The following is an 18,114-nucleotide window of genomic DNA, read 5'->3' as shown; positions in this document are numbered from 1 at the left end:
TATTACGGTCCGACCACGTAATACTGCTTAATATTAGTTTAATTATTAGACAACCAATGAGCAATATTTGTTTCCATTTTGCTTTGCGTGCAAAAACCATATAAGGACAATCTTACCAAGTATATTAATGTAATCCATGAATTTGTTTTATTTTTCAATCTGTTCGAAAAAATTACAAGTTTATAAACAAATATATTACACTCAGGACACCAGATCCAATAGTCTCTACCAAAACGTTTCTCCATAAGGTAATTGTCATAAAAGAGGCTAAGGATATCAACACAATGAGGATTAACAAGTTAATTGGATTTCTGTAAACATTCGAGATGAATTTGGAGGAAAATAAAAAGGAAAAGTCAAGATAGAAAAGAACATTTCTCTACAATTTGTCTCCTCAATTACAATTGAAGATGAAGCTATCATTAAGGACTTATAAGAGCAATTAACCCTTCTAACTATGAACTTCAATAAGACATTTAAGAAGCTCTTGAGGAATAGCAAATGATTTGAAGGAGATTTATCACTAAAGGAAAAAGGAAAATAATATCCATTAACTAAGAAAGTCCAAGACCATGGTGAGTGTAATGATGGAGATTTGGCAACATACAAGCTAAATGTGCCAATACGCTATAGAAAAGGAAGAAAATATTTCTCCGTGACATGGAGTGATGACTCTACTAGTGAACAAGAAAATATAATGAGCTCCTGAGCAATTATGAAGCCTTCACTTTCAAAGTTGTAATTGAAGTGCATCTGTCTTAGACAATTACAAGATAGTGACATTGAATTCATGGAAGACTTCATGTATACTTAAAAGACTATACTTTATAAAAGGGACCAGATTTGTAAGACTAATGTACTCATTCTAATGAAAATTTTATTCTATGTTGAATTATGACAATCAAAAGCTGATGAAAAAACTTTAGGAAAAGGAACTTGATGACTAAACTCAGTGCACAGAAGCAAAAAGCTAGATAAAATCTTTGTTGTTGCAGAAATGGAATCAAGGAGGCTTGGAGTATATAAACACAAGAGACGAAAATGTGGTTGAATTGTCTTTATGGAAGCCAAGGGAATTGCATATAATTGTAAAAGCTCTTGAAAGGTTGGAGTTGTTCACGTCCAGGGGCGAAGCCAGAAAAATTTTTTAGGGGGGCCGGATGAAATTTTAATTTTTTATAGTTTATATTTTTATAATTTGTAAAGGATTAAATTGAATTTTTATAAGTTTAGGGGGGCAAAGTGCAATTTTACCTTTACTAATTTAAAATTTTTAAAAAATTTTAAGGGCCTAAAATGCAATTTTACATTTTAAGGGGGGCCGGAGCCCATGCCAGCCCTCCTAGCTTCGCCCCTTTTCACGTCATGATGAAAAAATAATACTTCATTAAATTGTTTATCTATATTCAAATAAAAATTATCCTTCGTACATTATACTAATTTGATTTTGATTGTAGTTGTGAAAATATTAATTATTATTGCATTTCCATTTGTCTATTATTTATACTATTATTCAAGCTTCGATTAAATTTGTGTCACGCGTTAATCGAGTACTAAATTAGTTAGAAAATACTAATTTATTATTTTTATTAAATGATTACTATTACTATTTTGATGGTGTTTCGTCTTTTCATACTTTTATATAATTCTTAAATAAATGAACTAAATTTAATATATCCAAGGATAGAACATATGTTTAATGAATTTATAGATAAGTTCTTTACCACTACACAGATATTTTATGTAAATTTTTCTCTCATCCACATCGTATCTATACCATTATTTAAATCTCTAATTGAGTCGATGTCACGAGTTAATCATATATCAACTTAGTCAAGAAAATACCAATTTACCCTTTTCTATTAAATGATTATTATTATTTTGATGATATTTTTCCTTTTCATACTTAAAAAGAAAATGTGTTGATTAAATTTGTGTCACAAGTCAACTCGATATTTAAGTTTTTACAATCAGATTTTTAATATTAAAATTTTCTTTTACCAATATGATGACTTTTTGACATGTTATAAAAAAACGACAATTACATAACAAACAATTAGAGTGAATTTATTATTCTTACTTTAATGTATTTAACTATTTAATTTCTTTTTACTCACAATTTAAACTAATTTTTCTTCTTTTTTTTTTTGGTGAAAAACTATTTTTTCTTCTTTGATTTCACACATATTATATATGTGTTGTTATTATTATTAGTTTCAAATCATACATTTTATTTTAGATAAATTACTCGAATAATCACCTATTTTCAAAGTATTTCATTCTAAACACTCAAAAACTTTTACAAAATGAGCACTCATCATTTTGATTGCAACTATAAATCTTAACTGTGATTCCAGCTAATTTTTGTTATTCTCCAGGTAGGATATTAATATCCACCTCATGCATTTAAATAAATTTCCCCATAATTTTAATCGCAACACTTCCCTTCAGCGCTACCCCATCAAGAACCGAAACCAAGCAAGCACAAAACCCTTTTGTTGGAATAGCTGGCAACCTAGAAATTGAAGTTCCCTTTGAAGTTCATCTAGGCATCGAGATAGAAGATATGTATAAATTTATTATATCCAAGTGAAAATTGAATCATTCTTTCATTTTTCAATTTTTCTATCTTATTCATCCCTTAGTTCTCTTAATTTATAATAAATTTCTATTTTATAATTTTTATGACTAAAATAAAAAATTTAAAATTGAATGACCCATATTTATATTTTAAATAGATAAACACATACGCAGATACTCATACGATAGAATTTAAACTATAGTTATACGGGTCTATTAATTATAATTACAACAGTAATTGAGATTTTAGAAAACAAAAATTAAGTATAAATTTGTGTACTTAATTAAAAAAATGTTGAAGTTTATTGGGTTTTTTAATGAATATTATTATTTTTAACCTTTTGTTTTCTTTTCCATTTCCAACAAAATGTCTGAACTACGGCCTTCGATTCGTGAAGGGAAAAGCCCTAGCCAGCTCTGAAGGTACTCACTCTTCACTCACGAAACCTTACATCTTCTTTTCAATGTGTTTGGTTATCGAGAAAATTTCAAGAATATCGCTCTTTTTACTTCTGCTTCTCACTGTGAAATCTTAGGTTCGTAACTTCCTATTAGTGAACTGGTAATATCTTATGAACTACAGTCACTTGTCTTCTAATTGTACTGTTGAAAAAATTGGTGAATTTTCTTTCTGTCTTAAGGACTTAATTTCCCCCCCTTCGGGATTTCTTTCTCTTCACTTTCCCTTTAAACTGCAATGAATTGAATATAATAGATACTGGAGTTGTTTCTTTCAACTTCAACCTAGGTTTTGCTTCTTAATTTCATTCCTTTAAGTGGTGGTGATTAATGCTATTTCGAAGAGTCACTAACCTGATTTGATTTTTTTTCAAGCGTGATTGATGGATTTTAAGTATATAATTTAACTTCAATGTTGTATTGGAAAAAATGGATTCTTCGTTCAACTGATTAAATTTCAATTGTGTTGCCTTTCAGTTAAATGGAAGCCTTAGCTGCTGAACATTTAGAGAGAATCTGTATTGTTTCGTCCTGTATTTAGCTAAAAGGGATAGTATTCTTAGCAGTTCGGGTTTTGAAGTACTCATAGCGTTTTAGCTTTGCAATTTCTGAAAATGGTTGGAAATACATTAGTCCAGATTCCAGCATGCCCGTCTTTGTCATCTTCAACTTTGACCACCCTCCCGCATTCTTCTCCAAAAGTTTTGCCATGTCTTCCGCCTAAACTAAGAATGAGGTTGGCAAAAGTTAGAGCTATGTCTGCTAGTACTGAGCATAACCCACAACCCGGTTCTTCGGAGCAAAAGAATCCGCTTGCTGTTGTTTTAGATATTCCTCGGAATATTTGGAGACAAACATTACGTCCATTGAGTGATTTTGGGTTTGGTCGTAGAAGCATTTGGGAAGGTGGGGTTGGGTTGTTTCTTGTGTCAGGTACTGTGCTGCTTGCACTTAGTCTGGCTTGGTTGAGAGGGTTTCAGATTCGTTCTAAATTCCGGAAGTACCTAGCAGTGTTTGAATTTGCTCAGGCATCTGGTATTTGCACTGGAACACCTGTTAGGATTAGAGGGGTGACTGTAGGCAATGTTGTACGTGTTAATCCCTCCCTGAAAAGTATAGAAGCTGTTGTTGAGGTATGTTTCAGGATAATAATTTTTCTGTAACATTTTGTTTTGGTTTGGCTTGGCTTGTTTATGCATCAACATTGCTGCTATCATTCTTAGGTTGAAGATGATAAGATTATTATACCTCGAAATTCGCTGATTGAGGTCAACCAATCTGGTCTTTTGATGGAAACTTTGATTGACATCACGCCACGGGATCCAATTCCATCACCTTCTGTGGGACCTCTTGATGCAGAATGTGTTAAGGAAGGCCTAATTGTATGTGATAGGCAAAAGATAAAGGGGGAACAAGGGGTAAGTCTGGATGCCTTGGTAGGGATTGTCACCCGTCTTGCTCGTCAAATGGAGGAAATTGGTATTGCCAACACCTATTCACTTGCCGAGCGCGTTGCTGCTGTTATTCAGGATGCAAAGCCCCTGCTCACAAAGGTGTGCAATGTCTTTGTTACATTGTGTCTTATTGATAAAAATTCTTTTTCTAAACTATATTGCTGATAGTTCTGGTAAGCCCAAAAGAAGTGAATGGGTCTGCTACATTATCTTCTTTTTTTCTTTGGGTTCTGTTGATAATAATAAATGATTTATTATTACATCCACACTGTAGCCTAATGTACATAAATCTAGAAGTAATCAAGTCTGCACATGTTTCCCTGCTTTCTAGCTGACTGGATAAGCATTCTAAACTGAACTTTTGATGGATCCTCATGCTCAGAATTTTGAATTTGATGTAGTGATTTTTCAGATTGAAGCCATGGCCGAAGATGTGCAACCTTTGTTATCTGAACTTCGTGATAGTGGTCTGCTTCAGGAGGTTGAGAATTTGACCAGAAGTCTAACACAAGCCTCTGAGGATTTAAGGTGAATTCTCTCTTCTTCCTTGCTTGTCACAAAGTGTTGCTCCCACATGCTATAACTAAACATTGTTTAGAAGAGAAAATATTTGATACACTCAGTGGAATTTAATTCCATACGCTAGGTTGGGGTTATGACAAGTGTATGTAGGGTATAAAAATAATTAAAAAAATAATATATAAAGAAATGGGACACGTGGCAAATTTGTAACTCTACTTGTGGAGTTAAAAAAGTGCACTGCCAGTGTACTAAACACTCGCCTTATTTAGAATTGCACCCACAAAACCTTATTTCCTCTTGCTTATAATTAAGAATTGTTTGAAGGCACTTGAATCTCTGTCATCTGAATCATATTTGAACATAAATATTTTGAAACTTAAAAGTAATGAAGTTATGAATTTTTTTCATTTCTCTAGCATCGAATAAAAAAGTTGATGATGTAAATAAAAGGTCTACTGGTGCGTCATGGTTTTTATTTTCTAGGTAATGTTTGGGAATGCATCAAACAATGCTGTTAATCCTTACATTTTACGTTGTCATCTTCCTCCATACTTTTATGATTTTACCTCTGTGTTCAACTGCTAACATTATATTACTGCTGCAATCAACCCTAATTCTATTAGTTTCAAGCCACCACCTTATCTTCCTCACCCTCTGTAGTCCCCTAAACCCAAAGGACTATATGCCCAAAACTCCAGCTATCAAGCTATCTATCCTTACTCTTACAGTTAAAGTACAGTTTGTAGATGTTGCATCATGAACTCATACTAGATCCTTGAATTTGGGGTAGCAAATTTAAAGATGCTGTGGCTCAATAAAGTAATAGTAATGTGGAAGTATCAGGGTGCACACTTTGAATTTCAGCTATAGTAGGATGTAATTTTCTAATTATGATGCGAGGGAAAGAAAGACACTTTCTTTTTGTGAAAACAAGACGTAGCCCCTAGATTTATAGCCTTACAACTATAATTCCTTTCTGTGCAGAAGGGTACATTCATCCATTATGACCCCTGAGAACACCGAATTGATTCAAAAATCAATTTATACTCTGATTTTTACCTTGAAGAATATCGAGGTAAAAATTTACTTACCAGCCACTGGCATTCCTCTCAATTGTTTATTTAAATCTTAAATTCACATCTGTCCTACTTCTCACACTCTCTCTTCATGTACCATTGCAGAATATAAGTTCTGATATACTGGGATTCACGGGTGATGAGTCTACAAGAAAGAATCTGAAATTACTTATCAAGTCGCTTAGCAGGATGTTGTGATGGTGAAGACAAGTGAAAAGAATAGAATAATTGATTAGACAGTCCAAACTCAAACCTGGTTCGTTGTTCTTTTTTTTTCTTTCTTTTTTTTTTTTTTTTTCCATTGTTATAAAGGGAGAAATTGAAGTGAAGCTTCCAGTTTGTACTCTTTATGTTCCATTGCAGTTTCTTAGAAAAATCTTGATGCTTGAGGTATTTGTTGCACACCTTTTACTAGTATAAATGAAGATCAATTTTTTTTTTTCGATTTTTAAGTAGTAGTTGCAAACCGTTGGTGTTATGGAATAAAAGTAGAAGGCATTCTCAAGTAAGTGCATTTCAACATTGTTAAAATTTTGCAGAAATAGAATCCCTCACTCCTTCCCTGTATTGAAAAGTTATTAGGCATTGTTTATTGAGTTCTTGATAATATCGGCATTATTGAACTGCTAGAGATTCTATGTCAATTTTTTCCCATTAAACATGCGAAGAAATCAGTCGGGAGAAGGGAATTTGATGGTAAACATTGAGCCTAACCCTCTTATTCAGGTTAAATGAATCTCTTGCGCCTCCTTTGTATTCTTCTCTCTTACGGGACCCACAAGATCCCGAATATATCGTGTTTACAGGAAGGGAAAATTATTTTGAATATTGCAGAATCATTCCTGTAAGAGTGTAAGGTCAAAGGACAGTAATATTTGTTTAAAACACCAAAACAAGTATGTTTGCCTATGCATATGTCCATATTTTCTAGCTCGTTCCAAATTTTATGCCATTCATGTTATGACGATGGGTGAGCTTTTTGATCAGTTCTATTTTAAAAACAGACTGAACTTAGATTTGGAGGTTTCATTTCGGCCTTAATATAAAATTAAAAAATTATGTTTTTTTTTAATTATAATTTGTAATTATATCAATGTAGTTATTAAAATTAATAATTATAAGTACCTTATTAAATAACTAATTCAATTTAAATTAATTTGTTTCTTCCATGATTTATACCAATTAGACTCAAACGTAGATAACGAGAGGCATCATTTATCTGTTTTCTTATTGCAGCCGACATTGTTTTTTTTTTTTTTTCTTTAAGAAAATTTTGTATGGGCAGCATTTGTTAATTTTAAAATGACCCCACAAATCTCGAGTAGTTCAGATTATATGATTTTTCTTTTTAGCTGAAATTGACTTAAGCAGTACTATTTTGTGAGTCCAAAACTCAATCTATAATTCATAAACTTTTTTCTTTAAAATAAAAGAAAATGATGGATCAAACTTGTTATATATAACTTGTAATTCGATTAAAAATATTATAAATTAATAATAATAATAATATTTTTGTCAGAAGGTACAACATATATCTTATAAGTTTATACATCTCAACCATTAAATTTTGAATTTATTTTTGTATATAATTTTGATTCAAAATTGAGAATACAAGAATAAAATTGTGAAATGAAAAGGAATAATTTCCCTTTATTAGTCGTTGAAATTTGATGAAAATTAAGTAATAAGAAGTTTTGGAAAAAAATTTGTCAACCATTTAAAATGATACGTAATGATTAATCATAATTCAACTAAGTTAGTTTAATTGAAAAGAAAAAGATAATATCCAATTTTATTCAATCATTTTAATAAGATAACATTATCAATTAATAAATTCATTTTTGAGCATTTTAATTTAAAACCAAACGTTTAAAGCCATAATTTATTTTTTATTTTTATTTCCATAAACCCAACTTTTAATCCAAAATATAATCCTTAGCATATGCCAAGCATTAATGTGGTAAAATCAAGATAATAATAATAATAATTTATTATTATAGAGCTTGGATTGACAAATGTAGTAATAGGTAGTGGGTGGTATTTTGAGAGCAAAATATGAGCTAAAAATATAGATATATGAACAGCCAAGTGACATATTACCATTGCCAATTGATACTTCAACCTGTGAACTTCCCCATTATATATTTTATAAAGATTAGAAAATGTTGATACTATATTATCAACTATTTAATATAAAGTTGCTATATTTTGAATCTTCACCACTAAAACAATTATTTGTTAAATTGTTATGTCCCTCAAATTGAATTTTTTAACATTTTAATATATATTTTTATACTCATAACTAAATTTTAATATAAGTTTATTTTTTAAATAATGATTAAAATTAAATCGTGTTAATCTACATTTAAAATATATTATTTCTCCTCTTAGTTTAATCTTTTTCGAACTTGATTCTTCAACCATCAAATCACAAGTTTTAGAGTTCAATAAAAGATCGTATTTATGTTTTATATATATATATATATATATATATATATATAATGTGAAAAATAAAATAAAATAAAATAAAGAACACACAAATTTTACGTGGAAACCCTTTCGAGAAAAAACCACGGGCAAAGGAGAAGAAAATTTACTATGTCGAGAATTTTGAATCAATACAAGAGGAATAGACTTTGTCTATTTATAGGCTTGTAAAGCCATATTCTAGTAGGATTGAAACAGCTTATCCTAATCAATATAAAATAGATGGAGTTTAATAAGGTTTAAAAAACCTTATTCTAAAATAAAATAAAAGAAGTCTAGTTCTATATGGATTTTACTTTTATTTTATTTTCTATCGTATTTTATTTAAATAAGAATTCAGGTCACTTAATTCTAACAATCTCCACCTTGACACAAATTCTCAATGAACAAGTTCTTCATCGCGAACTTTTAATGACCATGTTCTCCACCTCTTTCATAAAACCCCTTAAGGGTTTAACATCAACAATGAACACCAACCAAGTCTAAGCAATGCTCAAACTTGGTTATAGGAAGTGACTTAGTCATCAATCTGCAGGATTTTCATGAGTACTAATTTTGCTCACAACAATATCATCACGAGCAATAATATCACGAACAAAATGATACCAAACATCAATATGTTTTGTTCTCTCATGAAACATTTGATCTTTTGTAAGGAAGATGGCACTCTGACTGTCACAAAATACTGTACTGATTTGAAGGTCTTCATTGAGTTCACTAAATAGTCTCTTCAACCAAATAGCTTCTTTACAAACCTTAGTAATCGCCATGTACTTAGCTTCAGTAGTAGACAAAGCAACTGTAGTTTGCAAAGTGGCTTTCCAACTAATTGCACAACCTCCGATTGTAAAGACGTAACCTATGAGAGATCTTCTTCTATCAAGGTCTCCAGCAAAATCAGCATCAACATACCCTATGACTCCATCTTTAGTTCTTCCAAACTGTAAGCAAACACCAGTAGTGCCTCGTAAGTATCTTAAAATCCACTGAACTGCTTTCCAATGTTCTTTACCGGGATTTTCCATGTATCTGCTAACTGCACTGACTACATATGATAAATCTGGACGTGAACAAACCATAGCATACATAAGAGATCCCACTGCACTAGAATATGGAACATATGACATGCACTCAATCTCATCATCTAGTTATGGAGATAAAGCCGATGAAAGTCTGAAATGGGCTGCTAAAGGAGTACTAACAGGCTTAGCACTCTGCATATTGAACCTGCAAAGAACTTTCTCAATGTACCCCTTCTGACTTAGGTACAATTTACTTGCTTTTCTATCTCTGAGAATCTCCATACCAAGTATCTTCTTTGCTGGTCCTAAATCTTTCATCTCAAATTCTTCACTTAGTTGGGCTTTGACTTTTCTTATCTCTCATTTATCTTTTGCTGCTATCAACATGTCATCAACATAAATAAGTAGATACACAAAAGAACCATTACTGTTTTTCTTAAAGTAAACGCAACTGTCAAAACTACTTCTTTTAAAATCATGAGAAGTCATAAAGGAATCAAACCTCTTGTACCACTGCCTTGGTGACTGTTTCAAACCGTAAAGGGACTTTTTCAGCAAGCAAACATAGTCTTCTTTTTCTGAAACTGTAAAACCTCTGGTTGTTACATGTAAATATCTTCTTCAAGTTCTCCATGCAAAAATACAGTTTTTACATCTAACTGTTCAAGCTCCAAATCATGCATGGCCATAATACCAAGCAAAGCTCGAATCGAACTATGCTTCACAACTGGGGAGAACACATCTGTGAAGTCCACTCCTGGAATTTGACTGTAACCCTTTGCAATAAGCCTTGCTTTATATCTGGGTTCTTCAACTCCTGGAGTCATTTCTTTCTTTTTAAACACCCATTTACAATGAACAGTCTTCTTACCTTTAGGAAGTTTCACAAGATCCCATGTTTTGTTTTTGTGAAGTGATTCCATCTCCTCTTGCATAGCAAACATCCATTTTTCTGAGTCTTCACAGCAAACCGCCTCAGAATAATTAGATAGCTCTTAGTTTGCATCTATATCTTCAGCCACATTTAAAGCATAAGCAACTAAATCAACTTTGATATACTTCTTTGGAGGTTTAATTTCTCTTTTAGTTCTGTTTTTGGTGATAGAGTATTGTGGTGAAGAAGCAACTCTATTCTCAATTTTTGTTCTAGCTTGAGGAGTTGACTCTGTATTAATTTAATGCTCCACCTGCTTTTGATTTTCTTTATTGGAAGAGTCTTTAAGAGATAAGTTAGGTAGCATAGCAGTTTCATCAAAAACAACATCTCTGCTAATCACAACTTTTCTATTTTCAGGACACCATAACTTATACCCTTTTTCACCAGCTTTATAACCAAGAAAAACGCATTTAATGGATCTCGGTTCTAATTTTCCATTATCAACATGAGAATACGCAGGACATCCAAAAATCTTTAAATCAGAATAATTAGCATGATTACCAGACCATACCTCTTGTGGAGTCTTTTTCTCAATGGCAACAGATGGAGATCGGTTGATAAAAAAACATACAGTAGAGGCTGCTTCTGCCCAAAATGATTTAGGTAAGTTGGAATTTGACAACATACATCGAACCTTCTCCATGATCATTCTATTCATTCGTTCTGCAACGCCGTTTTGCTGTGGAGTATGAGGAACTATCAAGTGTCTCATGATCCCTTCTGACTTACACAATCTATTAAACTCATCAGAACAGAACTCTAAGCCATTGTCTGTGCGGAGGTATTTTATTTGTTTTCCCTCTTGTTTTTCAATCATAATTTTCCAAGACTTAAATGCGGAAAACACATCACTTTTCTGCTTTAGGAAGAACGCCCAAACTTTTCTGGAAAAATCATCAATAAAGGTTAGCATATAATTAGTTCCATTTCTCGAAGGCACTCTGGATGGCCCCCATAGATCAGAATGAATATACTCCAACGTTCCCTTCGTGTTATGGATTCCTCTAGTGAATCGAACTCTCTTTTGCTTCCCAAAAACACAGTACTCACAGAAATTTAGTTTGCAAATTTCTTGCCCATCAAGAAGTCCTCTTTTGCTCAATTCTGCCATGCCGTTCTCACTCATATGCCCTAGGCGCATATGCCAAAGTTTAGTAATATCATCATCTGACTAGGAAGAGAAAGCGACAGTTGCATCACCAGTAACAATAGAACCCTGCAAAACATAGAACTTGGCAATCTTTCTCTACCTTTTCATCACAACAAGGGACCCTTTGGAAATCTTTAAAACCCCACTTTCAGCTGTGTATCTGTACCCTTTTGAATCAAGAGTACTCAACGAAATTAAATTTCTTTTCAATTCTGGAACATGTCGTACGTCACTAAGTGTTCTGACAACTCCATTAAACATTTTAACTTTAATTGTTCCAACACCTGCGATTTTACACGAAGCATTATTTCCCATCAAAACAACACCTTTAAACATTGTTTCGTAAGTTGTAAACTAATCCCGATTGGGACTCATGTGGAAGGTGCAGCCTGAATCAAGTATCCATTCCTTGCTTACTTTAGAATCATTGACAGAAGCGACTAGAAGTTCGCCATCGCTGTAATCTTTTACAACATCAACTTCACCGAAATTTTCTGGTTGTTTTCCTTTTTGATTCGCAGCCTCCCTTTTAATTTTGTTCTTTAGCTTATAGCACTCAGATTTAATATGCCCTTTCTTCTTACAGAAGTTACAAGTTTTACCTCTGTTTGAAGACTTCGATCTACCCTTAGATTTACCACGAGGATTCCGTTCCTATGTCCTACCACGATCATAATTAGCATTTCGATCTTGTCTCCCACGAACAATGAGACCCTTTCCCTAAGAGTCGGGTTTAACCACAAGATGCTTCATCTTATCATACGAGGTTAAAGAATCATAAACCTCATCAACTGTGAGAAACTCGAGCCTATATAAAATCGTATCTCTAAAAGTTGAATAAAACGGGGGCAACGAACAAAGTAGAATTAACCTTAGATCTTCCTTATCATACTGAACCTCCATGGCCTCCAAGTTTGAGAAAATTTCTTTAAACATTGTTAAGTGTTCGTCTACAGACGCACCTTCCTCCAAACGATTAGCATAAAGACGCTGCTTCATATGCAACTTGCTTGTTAGAGTTTTCGACATACATATTTGTTCTAGCCTCTTCCATAATGCAACTTCAGTCTTCTCTTTCATCACATCCTGCAGAATTTCATTGGACAAATGCAGATGTAATTGTGTTAACGCCTTTCGATCCTTACACTTCTTCTCTTTATCTGTTAATGTCGAAGGCATCTTATCTATCCCTAGCAGGGCATCCTCCAAATCCATCTGTGCAAGAACTACTTGTATCTTAATTTGCCACAACGCAAATCTGGTGTTGCAATCCAACAGCGGAATTTCATACTTCAAAGATGCCATTACCGTGATCGAGATGAACAACCCGAAAGCTCGGATACCAATTTGCGAAAAAAATAAAATAAAAATAAAATAAAGAAAACACAAATTTTACGTGGAAACCCTTTCGGGAAAAAACCACAGGCAGAGGAGAAGAAAATTCACTATGTCGAAAATTTTGAATCAATACAAGAGGAATAGACTATATTTATTTAGAGGCTTGTAAAGCCATATTCTAGTAGGATTGAAACACCTTATCTTAATCAATATAAAATAGATGGAGTTTAATAAGGTTTAAAAAACCTTATTCTAAAATAAAATAAAAGAAGTCTAGTTCTCTATGGATTTTACTTTTATTTTATTTTTCATCGTATTTTATTTAAATAAGAATTCGGGCCACTTAATTCTAACAAATAGTAATCTCCTTGTTAAAGTTTATGATTTTCAATATTAAAAATTTTATACGATTAGTTTCATCATTAAATAAGTAATTAATGTTGATTGGTTTTGAGCTCTTTTTTTTTCATCTAACCTTTTTTTGTTCTCATTGGCTTTTTTAGTTGACTTGAGAATATCTATATATCAATCATGTCATTTTCGGGTTCAATATTTTTCAGTTTGTTTTCTAGGAAAATTTAGGTATTGCCTTACAGTGCATGGGAGAAATTAGAATAATTTTTAAGAGAGTCGAATAAAATTTTAATTTTTTATAATTTATATCTTTATAATTTTAAAGAATTAAATCAATTTTTATAATTTTAGAGAAAAATCAAAGTGTAATTTTACTTTTATTAATTTAAATTTTTTAAAAATTTAAAGGACTTAAATAATAAATTTCCATGGCCATACCCCCATGTTCGCCTCTGTTACAGTGCTTAGGTTAGAAAGAGGGCGAAGTGATTGCTTGGATTCATCTTTGTTTCCAAACTCTGACATATTCCTTTACTACTCACTAAACTGTTCACGAACCAGCCGTGGTCCGGAATTTTTTATTTTTAATTTAAGTTGGGTTTGAAATTCAGAATTATTGTTAATATGATAATAAATTAATAAAATATGAATATTTTTATTTGATAATTATATTTAAAAAATTATTGCAAATTAATAATTCCAACCAAACAAATTACATTGAATGACGCATTTTATATCCAAATCCAACCTGAGGAAAAAAAATATGACATTATTTTGCAGTTTTTTTTTAGCAAAAGTCATATGTATATTACAATAATATGAGGAAAATTTTATTTGTTACATGTATATTACAATATTTTGGCTTAAAATAAAAAATATTTAATACAAATTTAAACTTGAAATTAATAATATGGTAATAACTATTGTAAACAAAAATAAGACCTTTTAAAATAAGTGAAAATTTTTCTTTTTTTCTTTTGCTAAAAATAAGAAAAGTACGAATTTGAAAAAAAGAATTGAACCAATGTAAATGGAAGATTGAGTAGTTAAACCCTCAAATTGTAGTGTTTGGTAAATAGATGTTTACAAGAGCTTGTTGAGCTAAAACCTCCAATAGAAAAAACGTTGGGATGGATAGTTTTTTTCACAATTGATTGGGAATGAGATATATGGAATGACATATTTGATCATATTTACTCAAAAATTACTCTATTTGCCACATGCTTTCAAACCTAACAAGGGTGCCAAAAGATAAGTAGCCTCCATTCTTCCATTTTTACTTTCACCTCCAAAGTTCAAAGTAAATCTCAACAATATTCACTAATTAATTTTCATAATGGATGTTTTAATTCTTGATAATAATGTTTTATTTTAATGATTTCAATTAATAAAGACTAAAGTATTATAAACAAATAAATATTTAACAATAAAATGTGCCATGCTATTATATTAATTTTCAGCTATCAACTAAGTTTTACCAAATACTTTTAAATAAACAGTTAATAAAATTAATTAGTCAAATCAACCATTGTAATCAGCAATCGTGTAATTCTCAAACAAGACCATAATTTAATTTAGAATTATTAATTCACATTTAAAACTACGTAATAATTACAAATTATAAACATAAAAATATTATTATAAAGTTATCGTAGTTTAATGTATGTTTTAGTTTAAACATATTCAATTATTAATGATAAGTTTTAGTTTAAATATTACACATTATAAAGATATCTAAATATTAGTGATAAGTTTTAGTTTAGATTTATTACTCCTAAAGTAGAATATGACATCAATTATATAATAATAATTACAAATTGTATTCACTTTTAAATATTATTATAAGATTACCCTAAAGTAGCAAGACATTTTAGTATAATTATAAATTTAATTTCATAATATTCATTGACATTTAAAAGTGATACTTACAAATTGTATTTATAATTTAATTAATTTTTAATTTAATAGAATTATAAGTATAAAATAGAAATTAACTATCACTTAATTAACATTAAAGTTATATATTAATTGAATTTTAAGTTTACCTCTATAAATAGAATTAGTAGTTTGATAATAATTTAAAGGGATAAATCTCAAAATTATACATGAACTTTTATTTAACATGCAATTGTATGTATAAACTTTAATTTAATGCAATTATATCTAATTTTGATTTAATCATGCACATTTAAAGAAATAAATATATCAATTTATCTTTATATTGGATAAATATATATTTTTTATGTATGCAATATATAAACATAAAATGATACTATATCAATAATTATGTTAATAATTTACAAGAATTGGATCAAATTAAAATTTCATGTATAAAATTGCACAATAACAAAACTCATGTATACGATTTTACATTAAATCATAGTTCATGTATAGTTTTAATATTTATTCCTAATATCAAATAATATTCAAACAACAATGGATTGGACAGAGAGGAAGCTTATTTTAATTAATAATGAGATAATACCTATTTTTATTATTTCAATTTAATATTATAATTCTTTCATTTAAATTATCTCAGAGAACTAAAATTTAAGCAATGATATTTAATAATGTTGTGACAAAATTCATAGATAATTTGGTATTGATGTTAGCAACTAGTTGTTTATTTTATTAAGGTTAGTAAGAGATTTGATTTTGTTGCAAAATCGAATTCCCTTTTCAAAAGGATTGTTTTTATTTATTCAATGATATTATATATTGTGTGATGAATTATTATTATTATTATTATTATTATTATTAAAATATATATCCTACATTTTTGTAGATTTGTATGTGCACAGTAAGTTTTAACACCACGTTTGGTTAGTGTTACTGGAATAGCGTTATAATGGAATAGAGCTGTAATCAGTAATTTAATTGTTTGGTTCAGTGGAATGGAATAGAGCTATAATAGTATTCTTGTGTTTAATTGAATGGAATAAATATTGTAATAGCATAAGGAAAAAGACTTAGATGACCAAAATACCATTAGTAATTTTTTTAGGTAGATGATTATTGTTATTGTTATTAAATTTTAACAGGATTATTATTAAATATATTTTAATAAAAATAAAATAAATAATTTAATCATATTTTAACATAATAATTATTAAATACAATTTAATAAAATAATATAGAATTAATAACTTTCCTAATATAATTCTTATTAAAATATGGATTAATAAAAGTCATAATATATAATATTATAGAAATAATATATAACCTACTTTATTATTTTTAAACTGCAATACATATTTAATGTATTAAAATATCATTAGCAAAATAAATAATTTAATTATCTTCTAAACTAAAAAGTAAAATATTAGAAACAATAAATAGCTTGAGAATTATATTTTACATCCAAACATAATGTTCATACATTAACAAAAAGTTATATGATGTCATTAGTTTATATGGCATAACCTATATGTTAAATTTTACGACATCAAAAAGTTACAACAGTCTATGGCATTCTATTATGTCATTATACTATCCAAATATTACATATACAAAAAGTTAACAAAACATCACCAACACAAACCATGATTTTTAATGGTCAAAAAGAAATCTTCTCACCCATTCAAATTGCATAGAAGAAGGTAGACTAAAAAAAATAAGCATTTGCGATGAATAGTCTGGAATTTTGCTCAACGCACAATAGTGTTCATCCTTAGTTAATCCTTCTACTTCTCATAAGGCTGGATATAATTTTAGAGCACTTTCTTAAATGATCATTTCTGGCTTTTGTTGAATTAGCACTTCGAAGGCAATGCTCCTATTTATTTCAAGGCCAACAGTCCGTATGTTTTCCCTCAATAACGTGGCAGCATTAGTAAATGAAGTAGAATAAATTCGTTCACTTGCATCAGAAATCTTTTTTTCTTCTTCTTTGAAAATGTGGAATCATCTTGGTTTCTAGATGGTTGTGGTTGTGTAGCTGAGAGATCCATCTCATCTAAAGAAACATCAGCTTCGCATCCATGGAAATCGTTTCTTTCTTCATAAGTATTTGCAGTAGCTACATCCTCATCATCTATTTCTTCAATAATATCAATGACTGTTTGAGCAACTTTCCCAGTGGCTCAATCTTTTGCATAGATGGCAATAAGATGGCCATAATAAGGGAAATTGCGATGTCTAAATTGACCGGCTTCTTTATGACTCTATAAAAAATGAGGAATCCATATTAGATATAAGTTTAGTCAAAACAAGATAATAAAGATAGGAAATAATTCTTACACCTATATATGAGTTCCACACAACATCTTTAACAGCAACAAATTGTCTATGCTCGCCCCAACCAAAGCCGCTATTGTCTTTTCCACTGAGCATGTCATAAACGATTGTCCAATCCCTTTTCAATGTCCTAATCATCAATTCAAGATTAGGTTCAGCCTTCGACATTGCATGGGGTAAAACATTTTCTAACATTCTCTCCATCTTATTTAAATAATCGGCCTTGAATCTCGTATCTGCGTTAAAAGTTCCAACATTGTGCAAGTCGACCATATAGGCAACCAATGCAGCATCTGTTTCTGGAACCCATTTCCTTTTGGTTCCTCAAGAATTTTGGGAAGAATTACATTATTGTGAAAAGCCTAACATAACTATCTTAATAAAAAATGCAAATTAAAATTAGGTTCGATATTATGAATCAAAAGATTGACACTTTATAAAATTATAACACATGACGAATCAAAAGAAAATGAATTAAATTTGTAATTCAACAAGTCTA

The 18,114-nt window shown here is 30.4% G+C and overlaps 1 protein-coding gene across 4 annotated transcripts; it reads left to right on the top strand.

The window, feature by feature from the left end:
- Positions 1-2,439: 2,439 nt before the first annotated feature.
- Positions 2,440-6,543, top strand: LOC108487992 (protein TRIGALACTOSYLDIACYLGLYCEROL 2, chloroplastic). 4 transcript variants are annotated; one of them, XM_053019765.1, is made up of 6 exons: positions 2,440-3,003; positions 3,517-4,172; positions 4,263-4,592; positions 4,906-5,021; positions 6,000-6,090; positions 6,197-6,543. In XM_053019765.1, exons 2-6 carry the CDS (start codon positions 3,654-3,656, stop codon positions 6,287-6,289), a joined length of 1,149 nt encoding a protein of 382 aa, XP_052875725.1. In that variant the 5' UTR covers positions 2,440-3,003; positions 3,517-3,653; the 3' UTR covers positions 6,290-6,543. The 4 variants fall into 4 exon arrangements, with proteins under 4 accessions (XP_052875725.1, XP_052875727.1, XP_052875728.1 ...); XM_053019766.1 differs by having other exon boundaries at positions 2,986-3,116; XM_053019767.1 differs by lacking the exon at positions 6,000-6,090 and having other exon boundaries at positions 2,849-3,003.
- Positions 6,544-18,114: the final 11,571 nt, after the last annotated feature.

Source organism: Gossypium arboreum, chromosome 10 (assembly GCF_025698485.1).
Source record: "Gossypium arboreum isolate Shixiya-1 chromosome 10, ASM2569848v2, whole genome shotgun sequence".
NCBI classification, from domain to species: domain Eukaryota; kingdom Viridiplantae; phylum Streptophyta; class Magnoliopsida; order Malvales; family Malvaceae; genus Gossypium; species Gossypium arboreum.
The sequence above is the reverse complement of the archived record's forward strand: the minus strand, read 5'-3'. Positions and strand labels throughout refer to the sequence as shown.

Excerpts from the sequence above, each read along its gene's own strand:
- LOC108487992 (XM_053019765.1), top strand. The coding sequence starts at position 3,654 with ATGGTTGGAAATACATTAGTCCAGATTCCAGCATGCCCGTCTTTGTCA. Across the intron at positions 5,022-5,999 it reads CAAGCCTCTGAGGATTTAAG|AAGGGTACATTCATCCATTA; the intron begins GTGAATTCTCTC and ends CTTTCTGTGCAG. Across the intron at positions 6,091-6,196 it reads TTACCTTGAAGAATATCGAG|AATATAAGTTCTGATATACT; the intron begins GTAAAAATTTAC and ends GTACCATTGCAG.